General features: G+C 47.2%; 1 protein-coding gene across 1 annotated transcript; it reads right to left on the reverse strand.

Moving 5' to 3' along the window:
* Positions 1-944: 944 nt before the first annotated feature.
* CDK10 (cyclin dependent kinase 10) lies at positions 945-15,809 on the reverse strand. The gene is made up of 14 exons (XM_061593953.1): positions 15,657-15,809; positions 10,552-10,624; positions 9,143-9,214; positions 8,929-9,031; positions 8,033-8,114; positions 7,224-7,291; positions 6,986-7,038; positions 6,783-6,852; positions 5,276-5,335; positions 4,966-5,089; positions 4,192-4,331; positions 2,701-2,753; positions 2,476-2,620; positions 945-1,274 (listed from the first exon to the last, which is right to left on the reverse strand). The coding sequence occupies exons 1-13, from the start codon at positions 15,750-15,752 to the stop codon at positions 2,520-2,522; spliced, it is 1,095 nt and encodes a 364-aa protein (XP_061449937.1). The 5' UTR covers positions 15,753-15,809; the 3' UTR covers positions 945-1,274; positions 2,476-2,519.
* Positions 15,810-17,522: the final 1,713 nt, after the last annotated feature.

Here is a 17,522-nt window from a genome sequence, read left to right on the forward strand (position 1 = left end):
CAGGTTGCAACTTTATCTGAAGTGGGTCACAACAGTAGCACTACCCTCACCTACTAAAAAATTAAGAAAAGGGTCCCTGAATGTATACTTGGGTTAAAGGTGGGTCCTGAGTTGGAAAAAGTTGTACTGCTACACGTCTGCCTTGGTATAAAGTAGATCCATTTGTATACCAGAATATACTCATCAGAATTTTCTGATAGTTAAAAGACAAAAGGGCTTCCACAAGTAGAATACCCACTTAATCTACTGAGGCAATTGTTTTTCACAACAGAGATTCCAGAGTTTCCCCCTAGCCACCCAGTCTTCCAAAGGCCATTTCGGCTCTTGCACAAAAACAAGGAGGCAAGAGTAACTAGGCACATTCTCTTTTCATGCTGCTGGGGCAACGTTTCTATCTCTTGAAAGTGCTCCAGGCATCTTTCTCTTGCTTCTCTGCACAAACAAAAGCAACATCTAGCCGAAGCATCCTGGTTGAACCCTTGCTCTCAGTCTGCTGCTGCCTGAACAGCCACCAGCAGTGGGTGGGCTTGTCAGAGTTGGAGAAGAGCTGGAATGTGTTGCTAGGCTCCGCAGCCACTAACAATGTTATTGTCTGAATCAGAAAGCAAGGTCACCCAAAGCTCACATCACTGAGAAAGGGGTGTTTGCTACGACAGAGATACAAAAAGGAAGACTTCAGAGTCCCTCATCTTACACACGCACCAATAAGTTGCTAAGCAGAGCTCGAGGCACAGAACAAGCAACTCATGTAGGCAGGAATACAGAAAGAGTGTGGGAGTTAAGGTGCCTGGCCTTCTAAAAAATGCAGAGTTGCTGCTGCTAGGAACTTATCTCCACTGGTACATATCAGGCTGCCTGTTAAGGTTCTCTCACTTCCCCCCTAGTCCTTCTGCTAAGGCTTGCAGCAACCTCAGCATGCACCTTTCATGTATAACTCACAAACAGCAGCAGCAGAACATTTTATTGAGATACAGCCCCCTTTCCCATGAGTTTGCCAGCACTAAGAGGCGAGGAGGGAATTCAGTGAGGGCTGCTTGGAGTTAGCTGTCCTGTGACGGGGGACAGACAGCAGGGCAGAACAGCTGAGCTTGTTCTTTAGGTGCTTCAGTGCTGCTTGGGAAGCCAGCTCCGCTCCCAGCTGGTAGTCAGCATAGCCAAGCAGGACAGCCAGTTGCAATGAAGAAAGCAGGAGCCGTCGCAACACAGACTGGAGGCTCCTGGCAACTTGTCCTGATGGCGCCAGCAGCACCCAGCGCTGCCTCCTCAGCTCCATCCTTTAAAAGAGAAACGGAGGTTCAACAGCAGCACAAGTGCCATGGTTGAGGCCCTGCAGTGCCTGCACATCTGCAGACATTTTAATAAAACCATAGAGTTGGGAGGGACCTCACAAGGTCATCTAGTTCAAACCCTGCTGATGTAGGAAACCCATTACTAGGGCATCCCTGACTGATTGCCTTCTGCTGAAAAGTCTCTCTAAACGTTCCCTAAGCATCATTTACTGCTTCTGGAAGCAACTCATGTTTCAAAAGGTGTTTTCAAAGGCTTTAAGCTATTCATAAATAGTTCTCCCCCCCCCCTCCATCTTAGCAGGGGTTTCAATGCTAACTCCCTCCTGATCCTGGAGCAAGGCATGCTCCTACCACCGATCAGCTGATGGGTGGTGGGTGCACACTTTGCTCCAGCAAATGAACAACTGGGAGCTCACTTTAAGTTCTTGATTGTTCCTTTGAAGCCATGTCGGTGCCTAACCTGCACCTGACATCATAGAGGAGGACAGGTGTGGAGGTCACTGCGGTTTGCTAGGAACGGCCCTGGAGGCCAAAACTAGCCTATGGGCCAGAGGTTCCCCACCCCTTTAAGCTCTAAGCTGTTCATAAATGGCATCCACAGTTTGCCGTGGTCACAGCCGAGGGAATGCACCCAGGAGAAGGAAAGGACACGCAACGTAGGGCACAGGGAACTAGGACTCGGCTGTATTCCATTTTAGGAGGTGGTGTCTTCCAGCTTAACAGTGGGAACCTCCAACCCATGGCTTTAAGAAGGCCCGGTGGCCAAGCCATGTCCACTTGCCCTACACCTGACATCATGTATGACATCTGGTGTGGGGCAGGTAAAGACACGGCTGTGCCAAAAGGAAGGGTGTGAGCACTATCAACCAGCTGATAGGCAACATCTGCAAAGCCCTGTGCCCCTGACAAATTTGGCCACCCGCCTGTCAATCACTTGTTCTGAGAATTACATCAAATGACCTATTTCTGCATGCCCCGTCTCTTGAACTAAGGGAATGTCCATAGCTCAGTGGCAGAGGGCCTGGTTTGCATGCAGAGGGTCCCAGGTTCATTCCCTGGCACCTCCAGGTAAGGCAGGCAGAGAGCCACTGCCAGCGAGTGTAGACAGTACTGAGGTAGTGTAAGGCGGCTTCCTGTGTTCCCAATTAAACTTGGCTCTTGCGGAGGCGACCCCCAATCCACATACCTGCATGTGCCACGCCTTGTCCTTTCCAGGTGCGGCGAGTGTCCTCAGGGCCGACTGCGCTTGCCCGGGCCCTCCACAGTGGCGCTGGGGGCGGCCCTCTTGTTGCGATGGTGCGGGAAGGTTGGCATGAGCTCTGGCTCGCAGGCTGGAAAGAGAGCGAAGATGAACCTGGTGGTTATGGTAGGGGGAGCCCTGAGTGAGGGGAAAGGAAGCCCCGAGACTCACGCAAAGGCTTCTCCTTGAAGTAGGAGCTCTCCAGGCAGTCGCCAGCTGTAGCTCTGGGGAAGAGACAGGCACGCAACAGTGAGGGACCAATTCATGCTTCCCCTGCTTACCCCTCTACACCTGCCATCTCCCCCTGCATTTTTGTTTCTTCTTCAAGACTTTTATTTGTGAATATAACAAAAAGGAAAAAAAATAAAAAAACCATTGTCAGCTGATATGAACGTTGCATCAGTCCTAATTAAAATGTGTACATTAATATAGGCAAACCGCTTAGAGGTCTTTACGTTCAAGTGGTATATAAATTTCGTTAGGTAAATAAAATAACAAAAATAGGTATCTCAGCAAAGCCATCAGTTGTATATTCAAATGGAGAAAGGGCAGTGAGAACTTCCAAGCAACTGGGTGACAGATAGCGGATGACGGCCCTCCCAACCTTGCAGCATAAACTCACGTAGCCATCGTAAGGGCTTGCAGAACCCACTTTTGCTGTACATCTGTTAGTCCCCACACCACAGGGATATTTTGCATGAACACCCACAATTACCAAGGATTTCTCCGAAGCAAAGCTGATAGGAGCACACGCCTACATCACGTGCCTCAAAGAGGTTGCATCACCAACATCTGTCTGAACTGACCAATCCCTTCCTATAAAGACGCTGTGGAACCCAATATATCTGACACATCAATTTTTGCTGGATCAATCTCAAATTGAAGTCTAAAGAAACTGCATATGGATTCTAAAGCAACTTTTCACTGATTGAGCCGAATGGAAGACTTAACTCTCTGCTCCATTCACCTTTCAGATCTTGAACATCCCTTTGACAAAATTCCATTTATTAATGACTTTATACGTTTCTGGTGCTCTTAGGAAGGGTGTTCTCCAGTGGCTCTACTGAAAGTGCCTCTCGCCAAGCCAAGGGCTCCCAGCGGGTTCATTCGCTGAGGGATACAGCCAGTCCCATGGGCAAGGGCTTGCATCAGGCACAGTTGCATTAACAATATGTGCAGGATACGGCCACCAGGATTGCCAGACTGGATCCAATCAACAATCCATCCTGCTCAGGATTCTGGTTTCTCATCATGATGGTAGCCGCTATCTGCTAATCCTCCGTATGTGGTAAGCAGAGCTACACTGCCTCTGCACATGGGTTTGTGCTGCTGGCTGCTCTGTCCTCCAGGGATTGATCCAGTCCTTTGAAAAGCCATAGCATTAGCCTGACGGGAGTTCCATAAGTTAATTATGATGTTGTGTAAAGTTTATCTGTGAACTCGCTGCCAATCGGTTTCAGTGGAAGACCCCGAGCTTTTGTATTTTGAGGCCGGGGGGGGGGGGGAGAGAGAGAAATACTTCTGCCCTGTCTAAATTTTAGTTGCCCCTTTCTCAATCTACCCTCCATGTTTGGGGGGGGGCAGTCGGGATTGCATAACAGATTCTAAAAGGCAGGTGCATCACAGCACTGTTGGCCTCTTGCACAGCCCGGGCCCAGTTACCTTTTCTTGGGATCGTACATGAAGAGGAAGTTGAGGAGGCGAAGCCCGGCCTCCGAAAGCCACGGGAACTTGTGCTTCAGGTTGTTGTACGGCTGCTTCCGCAAGGTGTACTGACTCACCAGGGGCAGCTTGGAGAAGCCCTAGAGGTGAGAGGGGTTGCAAAGAAACCTCTAAACCAGGGGCATGGGACGCTTTTTCAGCCCAAGGGCCACATTCCCTTCTGAGAAACTTCCTGGGGGTCACATGCCAATGTTGGGCAGTGCCAGATGAAAAAATGGGTAGAGCAACAAATGAACAGTAGACTAGTTCCTACACACAAAAACACACACATCTCTCTCTATCTTCCAACCAGGCAAGCAGTGGGCACCAGCAGGATTCAAGGTCTCATTTCAGCCAGGCAAAGCCACTCAACAAAGGTAAGGGGCATGGCTTGGGGAGAGTTCTGAGGGCCAGATCCAGAGGCCTGGAGGGCTGCATTTGGCCCCTGAGGTCCGAGGCTCCCCACCCCTGGTCTAATGTTTCAGCCTCTCACATTACACCTAGTCTCCTCTTGTGGCTCCCTGTGGCTTGGATTGCATAGGTTGCTCTGGGGTTGGGTGGGGTCAGACTGTGGGTAAGCAGCCATGCCTCTGCACAGGAGACTGGGGCAGATGGCCTTTTGGCTACCAGCAGTGCTGCAACACTAAGGAAAGGCACACAAGGATAGGAGCAAAACACATGCAGGAGCAGAGAAGCAGCAAAGCACAGATGGGCTCTGGCTTGGACAGCACTCACCGGCCAGATCGTCTCATTTGGCGTGCCCAGAAGCTGCACGATCATGTCTATCTGTTGGATCTCGGAGCTCCCAGGGAGCAACGGCTTATGGGCCAGCAGCTCTGCCAGGATGCAGCCCACCGCCCTGCAAGGAAGACTCACAGTCAGCTGCTAGCATCTCAGTGCTATCCCACCTTGCTTGGGCCTGGGAGAAACCAGTCTGTCTTGAGTCCTTCACAGAGCCATGAATCCAGAAGAATGCACTTCTCCTATTCCTCCCCTCTAATCTCCACATTTGGTTTAGGAGCGGGGAGGGGAGTTCTTGTCTCACCACATATCTATGGCAGTGGTCTGTGTTGTTGTCCCCAGAAGCAGTTCAGGGGCTCGGTACCTGGAAGATGTAAAGAAAGGAGAGGCGGTGTTCTAGAGAAGGGTCACGCTTCCAGTCCAAGTCAGAACAAAGCAGAACAGAGAGAAAATATGTCCCTGACTGTTTAAACAACAATGTAAAGCACAAAAGTCAAGGTAAACAAGCCATCAATAATAAAATGTATTTGCAACCTATTTGTAAACTAAACCTGATGGCTATAATGCCAGTTAACACATTTGCAATATTGAATACAAGCAAATACATAAGAAAAAAAGTTGGACCTTGTCATGAATGTAAAAAGTAAAAACAAAGACACACAAAAAAATCTGTAGAGAATTAAACATTTTAAACAAAACCCTGTATAATATAAAAACTTCAGATGAAGTTAATAATGTATCTACAGCATGTATTAAAGCATGCAATAATATGAACAAGAAGGAAAAACCCAGCATTGTGAATGAGATGTCCTCCATATTCTTCAGTGGAGTTCTATGAACATCTGGAATGCCAGGTGCATTTGGCTTGGTCAGCTCTCCTCAGTGTCACGTATACAGAGCCACATAATGGCCATTGGGTCCCACACTTGAATATTGGTGATTCTGCAAACTACTGGGATTTGCAGACATTGGCCATTCACCTTGCTATAAGCAAAGGTGCTCTTTGAAAGATATGAACTCATGCACGCAGAACTGCCACACAAGAATATACGCTACTGAAGAAGATCTGAAGGCCATACAGAGGCTGGAGGACCACATTTGGCCCCCGGGCCTGGGGTTGCCCACTCCTGCGTTAAACCATAGTTTATTTTAACCAGGGTTTAATATTACACTGAATCGGACCGCTGTATGTATCAAGAGGTCCCTCTGCCTCTTCCAAAGAGCAGAACTCCTGCCCTCCAACACATTTCTTAAGCACACGTATCAGGAAGATGCGGACACATCTTTTCATGAGCCCCATCACCATATCTTAAGCAAGCTTTTTTTTTGGGGGGGACACACTGGCTAGGTATCAAAACCAGAGAAGCAGCCTTTTATGAGGTCAGCTAGACAACTGTAAAGTCTGATTTCTTGAATACGTGGAATAAATCATGAAAAGGACTTTAACACACTTGTAATGTTCTAAAGAAAGAAAGAAAACTTTTGATTATGTATACAGAATTATGTTCCTGTAATTTTTTTAAAATTTATAGTTTGCAACTTATCTCTGTTTAGCTCTGTTTGGGTTTATTTTTGTTTCCCTTTCCCCCCCAATTTTTCCTCCTCTTCTTCAATTTTATCTGTTCTAGTTGGATCCTAATGAATCGTAATGTTGAAATAATGAAACAAAAATCTTAAAAACAAACAAACCATAAAGCAGCAGCCTGCTGGTAACAACAAAGCTTCTTCCCTCCTCCTGAACCATTTCCACCCCCACATGTAGTGACTATGCAGGAGTTTTGATTGGCAGGGGATGCTCAGGGTCTACTCACCAGAGCGTCACAACTTTGGGAGTCATGGGCTTCAGGGGCACCCTGTAAGCACGAGCCAGCCCAAAGTCCGCTGCAAGAGAAGACACCCAAAGTCAAAGGTCAGGTCAACGGCATTGCAAACCAATAAGGGATATGTGTGTGTGTCACAGAGAGAGAGATGTGGGAAGTCAGCAAGAGAAGCCAGCCATTGGCCAAGGACTCACCTGTCTTTACACAACCTTTGTCGGTCATGAGTAAATTGGATACCTTCAGATCCCTGTCATAGGAGGAAAGAGAGGTTCAGGGGAGGACAGAGCCGAGGGCAGCCGCTCCCCAATTCCTGCTCTCTGAAGCGGCCTCTCTCCCACACTTTGAGACAGATGCTGATGGCAACAGCTAGGCCTGCAAGCTACGCATCCACCATAGCTCCAGCCTGATGCCTGGTCCCTGCCCTTCTCTCACCTGTGGATGATGAAGTTTTCATGCAGGTACTGAAGGCCTTTGAGGACCTGGAGAATGATGCACTTCACCTGCAAGGGGTTGGAGCAAATGAATGGAGCGTCATTAAGGAGGCATCTGTCTTGCATGAAGCACTCACTGCTTTGTCTTGTGCCAGATTCTACTCTGCAGCTCAAGATCCAGAGCAAGGCAGTACAAGAAGCTAAAAGGATAATAATTCTTGAACGGACCTAAAGCATACAAACGGCAAAAAACTCTGCTAGCCCAAACAATTCATTTCTAGCAGTACTTAGAAGAGTCTTGTGTTTATAAAACAGGCAACTGAGCTGCTTTCTCACAGCCTGCTTGAAGTTTGAGCAGGTCCAAGTCAGAAGGTCTGAGTAACCTGGGGAAGGGCTGTGGCTCAGTGGTCATTTGCTTTGCATGCAGGTCGCAGGTTCAATCCCCGGCATCTCCCAGTAGGAATGGAAGAGACTCCTGTCTGAAACCGTGTAAAGCAGCTGCCAGTCAGTGTAGACGATTACCAATGGTCTGACTCAGAGGAAGGCAGCTCTGGAGAATGCGCTGGCACTTCAGCCCACTTTAACCAACCATTTGCATTATTTGCTCCTTTTGTTCACTCTAAGAGCCCCCTTGCCTCTCCCCCCCTCCAAAGTTGGTCATGCTATTTGACACCACAGCAGTGCCTTAGGTTCAACAAGCTGGCATCTTTATATGACAACTCTTTCATTAAGGCAAAGACAGAGATCCCAACAAGCAAGACCGGGCTGCTGCTTCCTCTCTGCGCAGGTTGCCATTAAGCCTCTACATACCTGAGCTTCGGAGAAGGGAGCCTGCATGTTCTCCAGGAGGCTGGCAAGGTCCTGCTCACAGTAACCCATCACGAGGAAAATGCTGCAGGGCAAACACACAGACGTTTCCTTTGCTGTGGTTGGAGATGGAATATTTAGCCAACAGGCCAGGACTGAACTGACAGGAGGGGCTTAAAAGACAGCAGGTTCTTGAATGCTTAAGTTGCATTCTGGAGGCCATGCTATGCTGGAAACCACATTTCGCTTTCTCCTCTGCTGGCTTTCAGGGGGGGAAAAGACACCCCCCCCTTATACACAGGCTCCTTCATTCCTGCCCACCTCCATCCTCCCTGGCCTGAGAGTTTGCTTTATGCTATTTTTTAAAAAAAGTTATGTACTGCAACCCAACCTTGGGCATCCAAATGAGCATTAAAGGACAGAATATGTAGCAGCAGCAGGGAACCTCTGATATGCAGATCTAATTAGGCCTATGAGGCACATGGGGCAGGTAAAGACATGGCTCACGCCAGAGCAGGGTCTGCAAAGCCCTGTGCCTTTCCAAGTGCCGCCAAGCTGCTTACTGTCAGTGGCTGCAAAGCCCTGCACTTTGCGAGTGCCACCAGTCAGCTGATTGCTGGCATGTACAAAGCACTGTGCCTGTGCAGTTTAATTTCAAACCACACAGGTAAAGAAAGATGACATTGTAAGGACATCAGGTGTTTTGACAGGTGGGTGACTCTGCCCACCTGTCACACTTGGCCCACAGGAGGTAGGGAAGGTAAGCATCTGGCCCACTGACCGGATCCAGTTCCCCATCCCTCACTGATAATAGAGTGCCAGGTTTGGAGGGTAGAAATGAAAGCTGCCTCCTTGTTCAGACAAAAAGTTATGGGGTAGAAGAAGGGTCTGGCCAGTACCTCTCCAGGTGATTCCCCACCACGACCTCCTTCAGCTCCACAATGTTGGGGTGCTGGAGCTTCAACAACAGGGTGATCTCTCGCAAGCTGCTGATGGGGATTCCTGCAGAGAGCAAAGGCACATTAAGATGACATTGGGCAGGACTAAGCACAAACACCTGTTTTTAGAGCCAACCCCAGCAAGGATGCCTTGGAGCTCTCTCTTTCTGCTTACCATCTTTCTCTTTGTCCATTCGCACCTTCTTCAGTGCCACAATCTCATCAGTTTGGGTGTCCCGGGCGCGATCTGGAACAGCAGTGCAATCAGAGCTCCATTCCCTGAGAAGCCACCCTCCACCCCTCCTGGCCAAGCTAATGTCGTACTGAGAGCAGTCCTGGATTCAGGTGCTGGCTCAAAAGTTGTCTCTTGTCAAGGTGGCTTTGCACAAGCCACTTTTTTGCTTCCTTAGTTGCTTTTCCACCTGGGGTTATCACTGCCCTACAATCAGCCTTTCCCAACCTTTGAACCCCTAGATGCTGCTGGACTACAATTCCCATTATTCCTGATGGGAGTTGTAGTCCAGCAAAATCTGGGGATCCAAAGGCTGGGAACTTTTATCATGAGAGATGAAAAATATTACATTTAAGCTGGAAGACATCTGACTAAACCAGGATGTCCTATCACTGGATAGGCTTTATTCACTGATTTTGGTTACTTCATGAAGGGGGGGGCACAACCAGGGAGGCAAGATTTTGAATATCATACACCAGTGTTTCTCAACCTTTTTAACCCATGTCCCCTTTTAGCTAACATAAAAATCCCACACACCCTTTCAAACCTGGTCCCCTAATTATTTTATCTGAACCTTCAAAAGGATTGAAAGATCATGACTTTTAATTCTAAATAAGATTTTGGGCTTAATAATAACAAATCTAAGTACTTATAAATTGTTGGGTTTTGGGGAGCCATTTTGAGATAATCCAATACCCCCCAAATAAAAAGAAAACTGCCATTTTTGTTCTTGTTTGTGCCGTGATTTTGTACTGTGTATATATAATAGCTCACAAGATAATGCCAAATTACTGTGCACCTGTGATTATGTGCAGATTAGCCAATAAGCTGTGTGTGATCTACTCACTTTCCAAACATAAAATTTCATACTTTTAGATTTTAATATTGTTAATTTTGCACTCATATTGTACATATTTTTAAAAAGACTTGTGCCCCCTAAGATCTTCACATGCCCCCCTTGAGGGGGGCACCTAACTGGTTGAGAAATACTGCCATACAGGTTGACTAACATCATCCAAGAATGGTTATGTCCCAACACCAAGGAAGAGACATGGGCTTGGAAGGCGAGCGGAACAGCCGTCACTCAGTGGAAGAGCATCTGGAGTTGCAAGGAGAAGGTCCCAGGTTCAATCCTGAGTGATTTCTTTCCAAAACCCTGGACTGACTGCTAGTCAGCGCAGACAGAATACAAAGCTAGTCTGACTCGGTATATGGCAGCTTCCAATGTCACGTGTTCTGGGGCTGCCCCTTCTGCCCCAAACCTCAAGCCACCGACGTGCATTTTTCAGCATCTTGGGCCGCATGCAGCACAGATCCCTGGCTCTGTGCCATTTGGCAAGTCGAACACTCACACACAATGCCGTAGGTCCCTTCTCCAATCCGATTGAGTTTCTCAAACTCCTTCACACTCCGACATCTTCCCAGCTGAAAACAAGAGATGGGATGACAGAACTAGCTCTTTTAACAGAAGGCCATTACATCATCCCCAGGCCTTTCCCTGCAACTGAAAGATAAAAACATAAGAAGAGCCTGCTGGATCAGGCCAGTGGCCCATCTAGCCCAGCATCCTGTTCTCACAGTGGCCAGGACCTGAGTGCAAGAGCACTCCCCCTTCCTGCGGTTTCCAGCAACCGGTATCCAGATGCATTCTGCCTCCGACCATGGAGGCAGAGCATACCTAGAACATAAGAACAGCCTGCTGGATCAGGCCAGTGGGCCATCTAGTCCAGCATCCTGTTCTCACAGTGGCCAACCAGGTGCCTGGGGGAAGCCCGCAAGCAGGACCCGAGTGCAAGAACACTCTCCCCTCCTGAGGCTTCCGGCAACTGGTTTTCAGAAGCATGCTGCCTCTGACTAGGGTGGCAGAGCACAGCCATCATGGCTAGTAGCCATTGAGAGCCCTGTCCTCCATGAATTTGTCTAATCTTCTTTTAAAGCCATCCAAGCTGGTGGCCATTACTGCATCTTGTGGGAGCAAATTCCATAGTTTAACTATGCGCTGAGTGAAGAAGTACTTCCTTTTGTCTGTCCTGAATCTTCCAACATTCAGCTTCTTTGAATGTCCACGAGTTCTAGTATTATGAGAGAGGGAGAAGAACTTTTCTCTATCCACTTTCTCAATGCCATGCATAATTTTATACACTTCTATCATGTCTCCTCTGACCCGCCTTTTCTCTAAACTAAAAAGCCCCAAATGCTGCAACCTTTCCTCGTAAGGGAGTCGCTCCATCCCCTTGATCATTCTGGTTGCCCTCTTCTGAACCTTTTCCAACTCTATAATATCCTTTTTGAGATGAGGCGACCAGAACTGTACACAGTATTCCAAATGCGGCCGCACCATAGATTTATACAACGGCATTATGATATCGGCTGTTTTATTTTCAATACCTTTCCTAATTATCGCTAGCATGGAATTTGCCTTTTTCACAGCTGCCGCACACTGGGTCGACATTTTCATCGTGCTGTCCACTACAACCCCGAGGTCTCTCTCCGTCGGTCACCGCCAGTTCAGACCCCATGAGTGTATATGTGAAATTAAGATTTTTTGCTCCAATATGCATAATTTTACACTTGTTTATATTGAATTGCATTTGCCATTTTTCTGCCCATTCACTCAGTTTGGAGAGGTCTTTTTGGAGCTCTTCGCAATCCCTTTTTGTTTTAACAACCCTGAACAATTTAGTGTCATCAGCAAACTTGGCCACTTCACTGCTCACTCCTAATTCTAGGTCATTAATGAACAAGTTGAAAAGTACAGGTCCCAATACCGATCCTTGAGGGACTCCACTTTCTACAGCCCTCCATTGGGAGAACTGTCCGTTGATTCCTACTCTCTGCTTTCTGCTTCTTAACCAATTTCTTATCCACAAGAGGACCTCTCCTCTTATTCCATGACTGCTAAGCTTCCTCAGAAGCCTTTGGTGAGGTACCTTGTCAAACGCTTTTTGAAAGTCTAAGTACACTATGTCCACTGGATCACCTCTATCTATATGCTTGTTGACATTCTCAAAGAATTCTAATAGGTTACTGAGACAGGACTTTCCCTTGCAGAAGCCATGCTGGCTCTGCTTCAGCAAGGCTTGTTCTTCTATGTGCTTAGTTAATCTAGCTTTAATAATACTTTCTACCAGTTTTCCAGGGACAGAAGTTAAGCTAACTGGCCTGTAATTTCCGGGATCCCCTCTGGATCCCTTTTTGAAGATTGGCGTTACATTTGCCACTTTCCAGTCCTCAGGCACGGAGGAGGACCCGAGGGACAAGTTACATATTTTAGTTAGCAGATCAGCAATTTCACCTTTGAGTTCTTTGAGAACTCTCGGGTGGATGCCATCCGGGCCCGGTGATTTGTCAGTTTTTATATTGTCCATTAAGCCTAGAACTTCCTCTCTCGTTACCACTATTTGTCTTAGTTCCTCAGAATCCCTTCCTGCAAATGTTAGTTCAGGTTCAGGGATCTGCCCTATATCTTCCACTGTGAAGACAGATGCAAAGAATTCATTTAGCTTCTCTGCAATCTCCTTATCGTTCTTTAGTACACCTTTGACTCCCTTATCATCCAAGGGTCCAATTGTCTCCCTAGATGGTCTCCTGCTTTGAATGTATTTATAGAATTTTTTGTTGTTGGTTTTTATGTTCTTAGCAATGTGCTCCTCAAATTCTTTTTTAGCATCCCTTATTGTCTTCTTGCATTTCTTTTGCCAGAGTTTGTGTTCTTTTTTATTTTCTTCATTTGGACAAGACTTCCATTTTCTGAAGGAAGACTTTTTGCCTCTAAGAGCTTCCTTGACTTTGCTTGTTAACCATGCTGGCATCTTCTTGGCCCTGGCGGTACCTTTTCTGATCTGCGGTATGCACTCCAGTTGAGCTTCTAATATAGTGTTTTTAAACAACTTCCAAGCATTTTCGAGTGATGTGACCCTCTGGACTTTGTTTTTCAGCTTTCTTTTTACCAATCCCCTCATTTTTGTGAAGTTTCCTCTTTTGAAGTCAAATGTGACCGTGTTGGATTTTCTTGGCAATTGGCCAGGTACACGTATGTTTAATTTAATAGCACTGTGGTCACTGCTCCCAATCGGTTCAACAACACTTACATCTTGCACCAGGTCCCGGTCCCCACTGAGGATTAAGTCCAGGGTTGCCGTCCCTCTGGTCGGTTCCATGACCAACTGGTCTAGGGAATAGTCATTTAGAATATCTAGAAACTTTGCTTCTTTATCATGACTGGAACACATATGCAGCCAGTCTATGTCCGGGTAGTTGAAGTCACCCATTACTACCACATTTCCTAGTTTGGATGCTTCCTCAATTTCATATCTCATCTCAAGGTCTCCCTGAGCATTTTGATCAGGGGGACGATAGATCGTTCCCAGTATTAAGTCCCTCCTGGGGCACGGTATCACCACCCACAACGATTCTGTGGAGGAGTCTGCCTCTTTTGGGGTTTCGAGCTTGCTGGATTCAATGCCTTCTTTCACGTATAGAGCGACTCCGCCACCAATACGTCCTTCCCTGTCCTTCCGATATAGTTTATATCCAGGGATAACCGTATCCCACTGTTTTTCTCCATTCCACCAGGTCTCCGTTATGCTCACTATATCAATGCTCTCCTCTAAGACCAAGCACTCCAGTTCTCCCATCTTGGTTCGCAGGCTCCTAGCATTAGCGTACAGGCACTTGTAAGCAGTGTCTCTCTTCAAGTGTCTTTGGCACTTGTGGTTAGGCCTGTGGTAATTTTGCTCTTCTGAATTGATATCCTGTGCCCCTGCTCTCAATGCCTACTTCTAGGCCTACCCCTTTTAAAATTTCATCATTTCTTTGGTTTTTATCCCAGGGGGGAGGTTTATTCCGAACCGGACCTTTCTCAGCTCCTGTCGGGTTTCCCCCCTCAGTCAGTTTAAAAGCTGCTCTGCTACCTTTTTAATTTTAAGTGCCAGCAGTCTGGTTCCATTCTGGTTCAAGTGGAGCCCGTCCCTTTTGTACAGGCCCGGCTTGTCCCAAAATGTTCCCCAGTGCCTAACAAATCCAAACCCTTCCACCCAACACCATCGTCTCATCCACGCATTGAGACTGCGAAGCTGGGCCTGTCTGGCTGGTCCTGCGCGTGGAACCGGTAGCATTTCAGAGAAAGCCACCTTGGAGGTCCTGGCTTTCAGCATCCTACCTAGCAACCTAAATTTTGCTTCCAGGACCTCACGGCTGCATTTCCCCATGTCGTTGGTGCCAACGTGCACCACGACCACTGACTCCTTCCCAGCACTGTCTACCAAACTATCTAAACGACGGGCGATATCCGCAACCTTCGCACCAGGCAGGCAAAACACCTTGCGGTCTACACGCCCATCACACACCCCACTGTCTATGTTCCTAATGATCGAATCACCCACTACAAGGATCCCTCCACCCCCTGGAGATATATCCTCGGCACGAGAGGATAGCTGCTCATCCCCCAAGGAATGGGTCCCTTCTAAGGGATCGTTTCCCTCTTCCTCAGCTGGATGCTCTCCTTCCCCGAGACCATCGTTCTCCATGATAGTAGGAGAGCTATCATCGTTGGAGTGGGACACAGCTATAACGTCCCTGAAGGTCTCCTCCACACACCTCTCTGCCTCTCTCAGCTTTTCCAGGTCCGCCACCTTGGCCTCAAGGAAATGAAGTCGTTCCCGGAGAGCCAGGAGCTCATTGCACCGAGAGCATACCCACGACTTCTGTCCAACAGGCAGATAGTCGTACATGCTGCAGGCGGTGCAAAACACTGGAAAGCCCCCACACCCCTGCTGGCTTCTTACCTGCATAGTTTTGTTTAAGGTTTATTACGTCAATGGGTTGGAGACTGCAGTTTAGTTGAGGTCAGGGAACAGACGGGCAGAGTGGGGGGCCCTGGCCTCCTCGCCCTGCTGCCGAACTCGCTCTGCTGCTTAACTCGCCTTGACGCTTTGTCAGCTGGGGCTCCCTCTAGCTCGTGGAGCAGGCTCCCTCGCTAGGGTGACTCTGACTTCTAGTAGCCACTGATAGCCTTACCCTCCATGAATTTGCCTAATCCTTTTTTAAGGCCATCCAAGTTGGTGGCCATCACTGCCTCTTGTGGAAGCCAATTGCATAGATTAACTATACACTGTGTAAAGCAGTATTTTCTTTTGTCTGTCCTGAATCTCCCGACAGATGGAGGCGAATGCTTCAATAACTAATCTGTCCCAGAGCTTGGAAAAGTTACTTTTTTTAAACTACAACTCCCATCAGCCCCAGCCAGCATGGCCACTGGATTGGGGTGATGGGAGTTGTAGTTCAAAAAAGTAACTTTTCCAAGCTCTGATCTGTCCAAGGATGCACCACACGGGGCTTTGCGAGAAGTCCTTGCAAACCTCCCACAGCCCCATAGCAGATCAGCCTTGCAGGCAAGCAAGAGGGAAAGGGGAACTTTCTCGCCGCAAAGGCTTCTGGGAGTTGTAGTCCCACTCACCCGGTGCCCTGGAGGCACCGTGAAGAAGCCGCCGCTGCGGAGCCGCTTCAACCGCAAAGTCTCCGGCTCCTGCTCAGTGGAAGCAGCCTCGGTCATGGCGCCATCGGAGGAACAGGAGCGAGTTTCCCGCAGCCACTACGCATGCTCAAGGCCCGTCAGCGCAGGCGTAGTCAGTACTTCCGCGCCAGGCTCTCACTGAGTCCCTAACAACGGTTGCTATGCAAGACCTTTGCTTTTCCGCATAGTGTTCAAAGTGGCTTACAGAAGATCAATGACAAGTTACAACAATTTATTTATTATTTGATTTATATCCTGCCCTTCCTCCTAGTAGGAGCCCAGGGCAGCCAACAAAAGCACGAAAAACACTTTAAAAATCATAAAAACAGACTTTAAAATATATTAAAACAAAACATCTTTAAAAACATTTTTTTAAAAGGTTTAAAAACATATTTTTTTAAAAAAGGTTTAAAAACATATTTTTTTTAAAAAAAGGTTTAAAAACATATTAAAAAGCTATTCCAACACAGATGCAGACTGGGATGTCTCAACTTAAAAGGCTTGTTGAAAAAAATTACCATATGCTGTAAATAAGTTAATAAATAATAAACTACTGCCTGACCCTTGATGCTTTGGAGGTGGTAGTGAGCAAGTGATTGGATGAACATGCTGATGTCGAGGCTCTCATAGGTGCCCCTGCAGACCCCCCAGCCTTCACCCTCCATCCCTCATCAGCATGGAGCACCCCCAATGTCTACAAGCAGAAGAGCCTGATGGGAGAGGCTGTAGTCACTGAGGCCTCACTTATCTAGGCCATGTAAAGTTGCACTGAAACACTGTCTGTAGGGATCCTGTTTGCAGCGGCCGCTCTGCTCCCTGCAACCGGGCTGTGTTATTGCGAGGTAAGAGGAGCCATGAAGCATTTACCTAAAAGGAGTAATGAGTGGTGTAGAGGAGCTGCTGCTCACAAAGACTGATTCTCCCCATCACATGGTGGGGGCTTCCTTGCATGTGGAGTTTCATGGGCACCTCCACAGTGCATGCTTACCTTGTGTTTTAGATACTGCTACACCTTTTGACAGAGGGTTGCTTGTCAATCTATCAAATTCACATTTTCCAAAACAATATGAGAATAGAAAAACAGCCATCCTTCAAAATTCATACTTATTCAAGTTTTGCATTGCTGTTTGCCCACCAAGCAATGTTTTAAAAAATTCTTAAGTTAGGGGAAAGTGTGCATAAAAAGGAATACATTAGTGAAGAGAGCATATATAATGCATTACATGATAAGAAATTGCTTGCAGCACTGAACATTAGTCAAAATTTCCTACAAAAATGTGTTTGTTAGGAGAAATTGACACTAAAATGCTGGAGAATTTTCATGAGGATTTTTTTTTTAAAAAAAAATCACAAATTGCTGCAGAAATGTGGAGAACTGAATTGAAGATTGGAAAAATGAGAAATGGAGAGAACTGGAATTGACAGATCTTTCCATCCCTACTGTCAATACACAGTTTTTAGATATGGGAAACATTTGCAGCATTCTTTGACGTCAATAGTGACCTGAGAATTGTTGGGGTTCCTCCCCCACTTCATTTCATGGGGATATTTAAGAGCTGCATGCCTTGAGGGAAGGCAGAAGTGAGGAAGCTCAGGCCAGGGAGATGGTGCCATCAGCTCCTGAAGTCGGCCTGGAAATATTTTGTAGCATTTGTTTATTCTCATATTTTACATTGTAAACTGCCATGACAAAAAGGCAGTCAATCAATCAGTCAATCAATGCATAGTTCTCCCTCTCCCTTCATGTAAGGTACCTTGGCCTTGCATCCACAGTTAGAGGAGTGGAAGTTCCTCTTGAATGTTTGGGTG

The sequence above is a fragment of the Rhineura floridana genome, chromosome 13 (assembly GCF_030035675.1).
Source record: "Rhineura floridana isolate rRhiFlo1 chromosome 13, rRhiFlo1.hap2, whole genome shotgun sequence".
Taxonomy (NCBI): domain Eukaryota; kingdom Metazoa; phylum Chordata; class Lepidosauria; order Squamata; family Rhineuridae; genus Rhineura; species Rhineura floridana.

Bases quoted from the DNA above. Each gene is read 5' to 3' on its own strand.
- CDK10 (XM_061593953.1), bottom strand. From the start codon at position 15,752: ATGACCGAGGCTGCTTCCACTGAGCAGGAGCCGGAGACTTTGCGGTTG. The intron at 9,215-10,551 runs GTGAGTGTTCGA...CTGCTGTTCCAG, and splicing joins AGGGACCTACGGCATTGTGT to ATCGCGCCCGGGACACCCAA. The intron at 2,621-2,700 runs GTGAGTCTCGGG...CTCTCTTTCCAG, and splicing joins CTTCAAGGAGAAGCCTTTGC to CCTGCGAGCCAGAGCTCATG.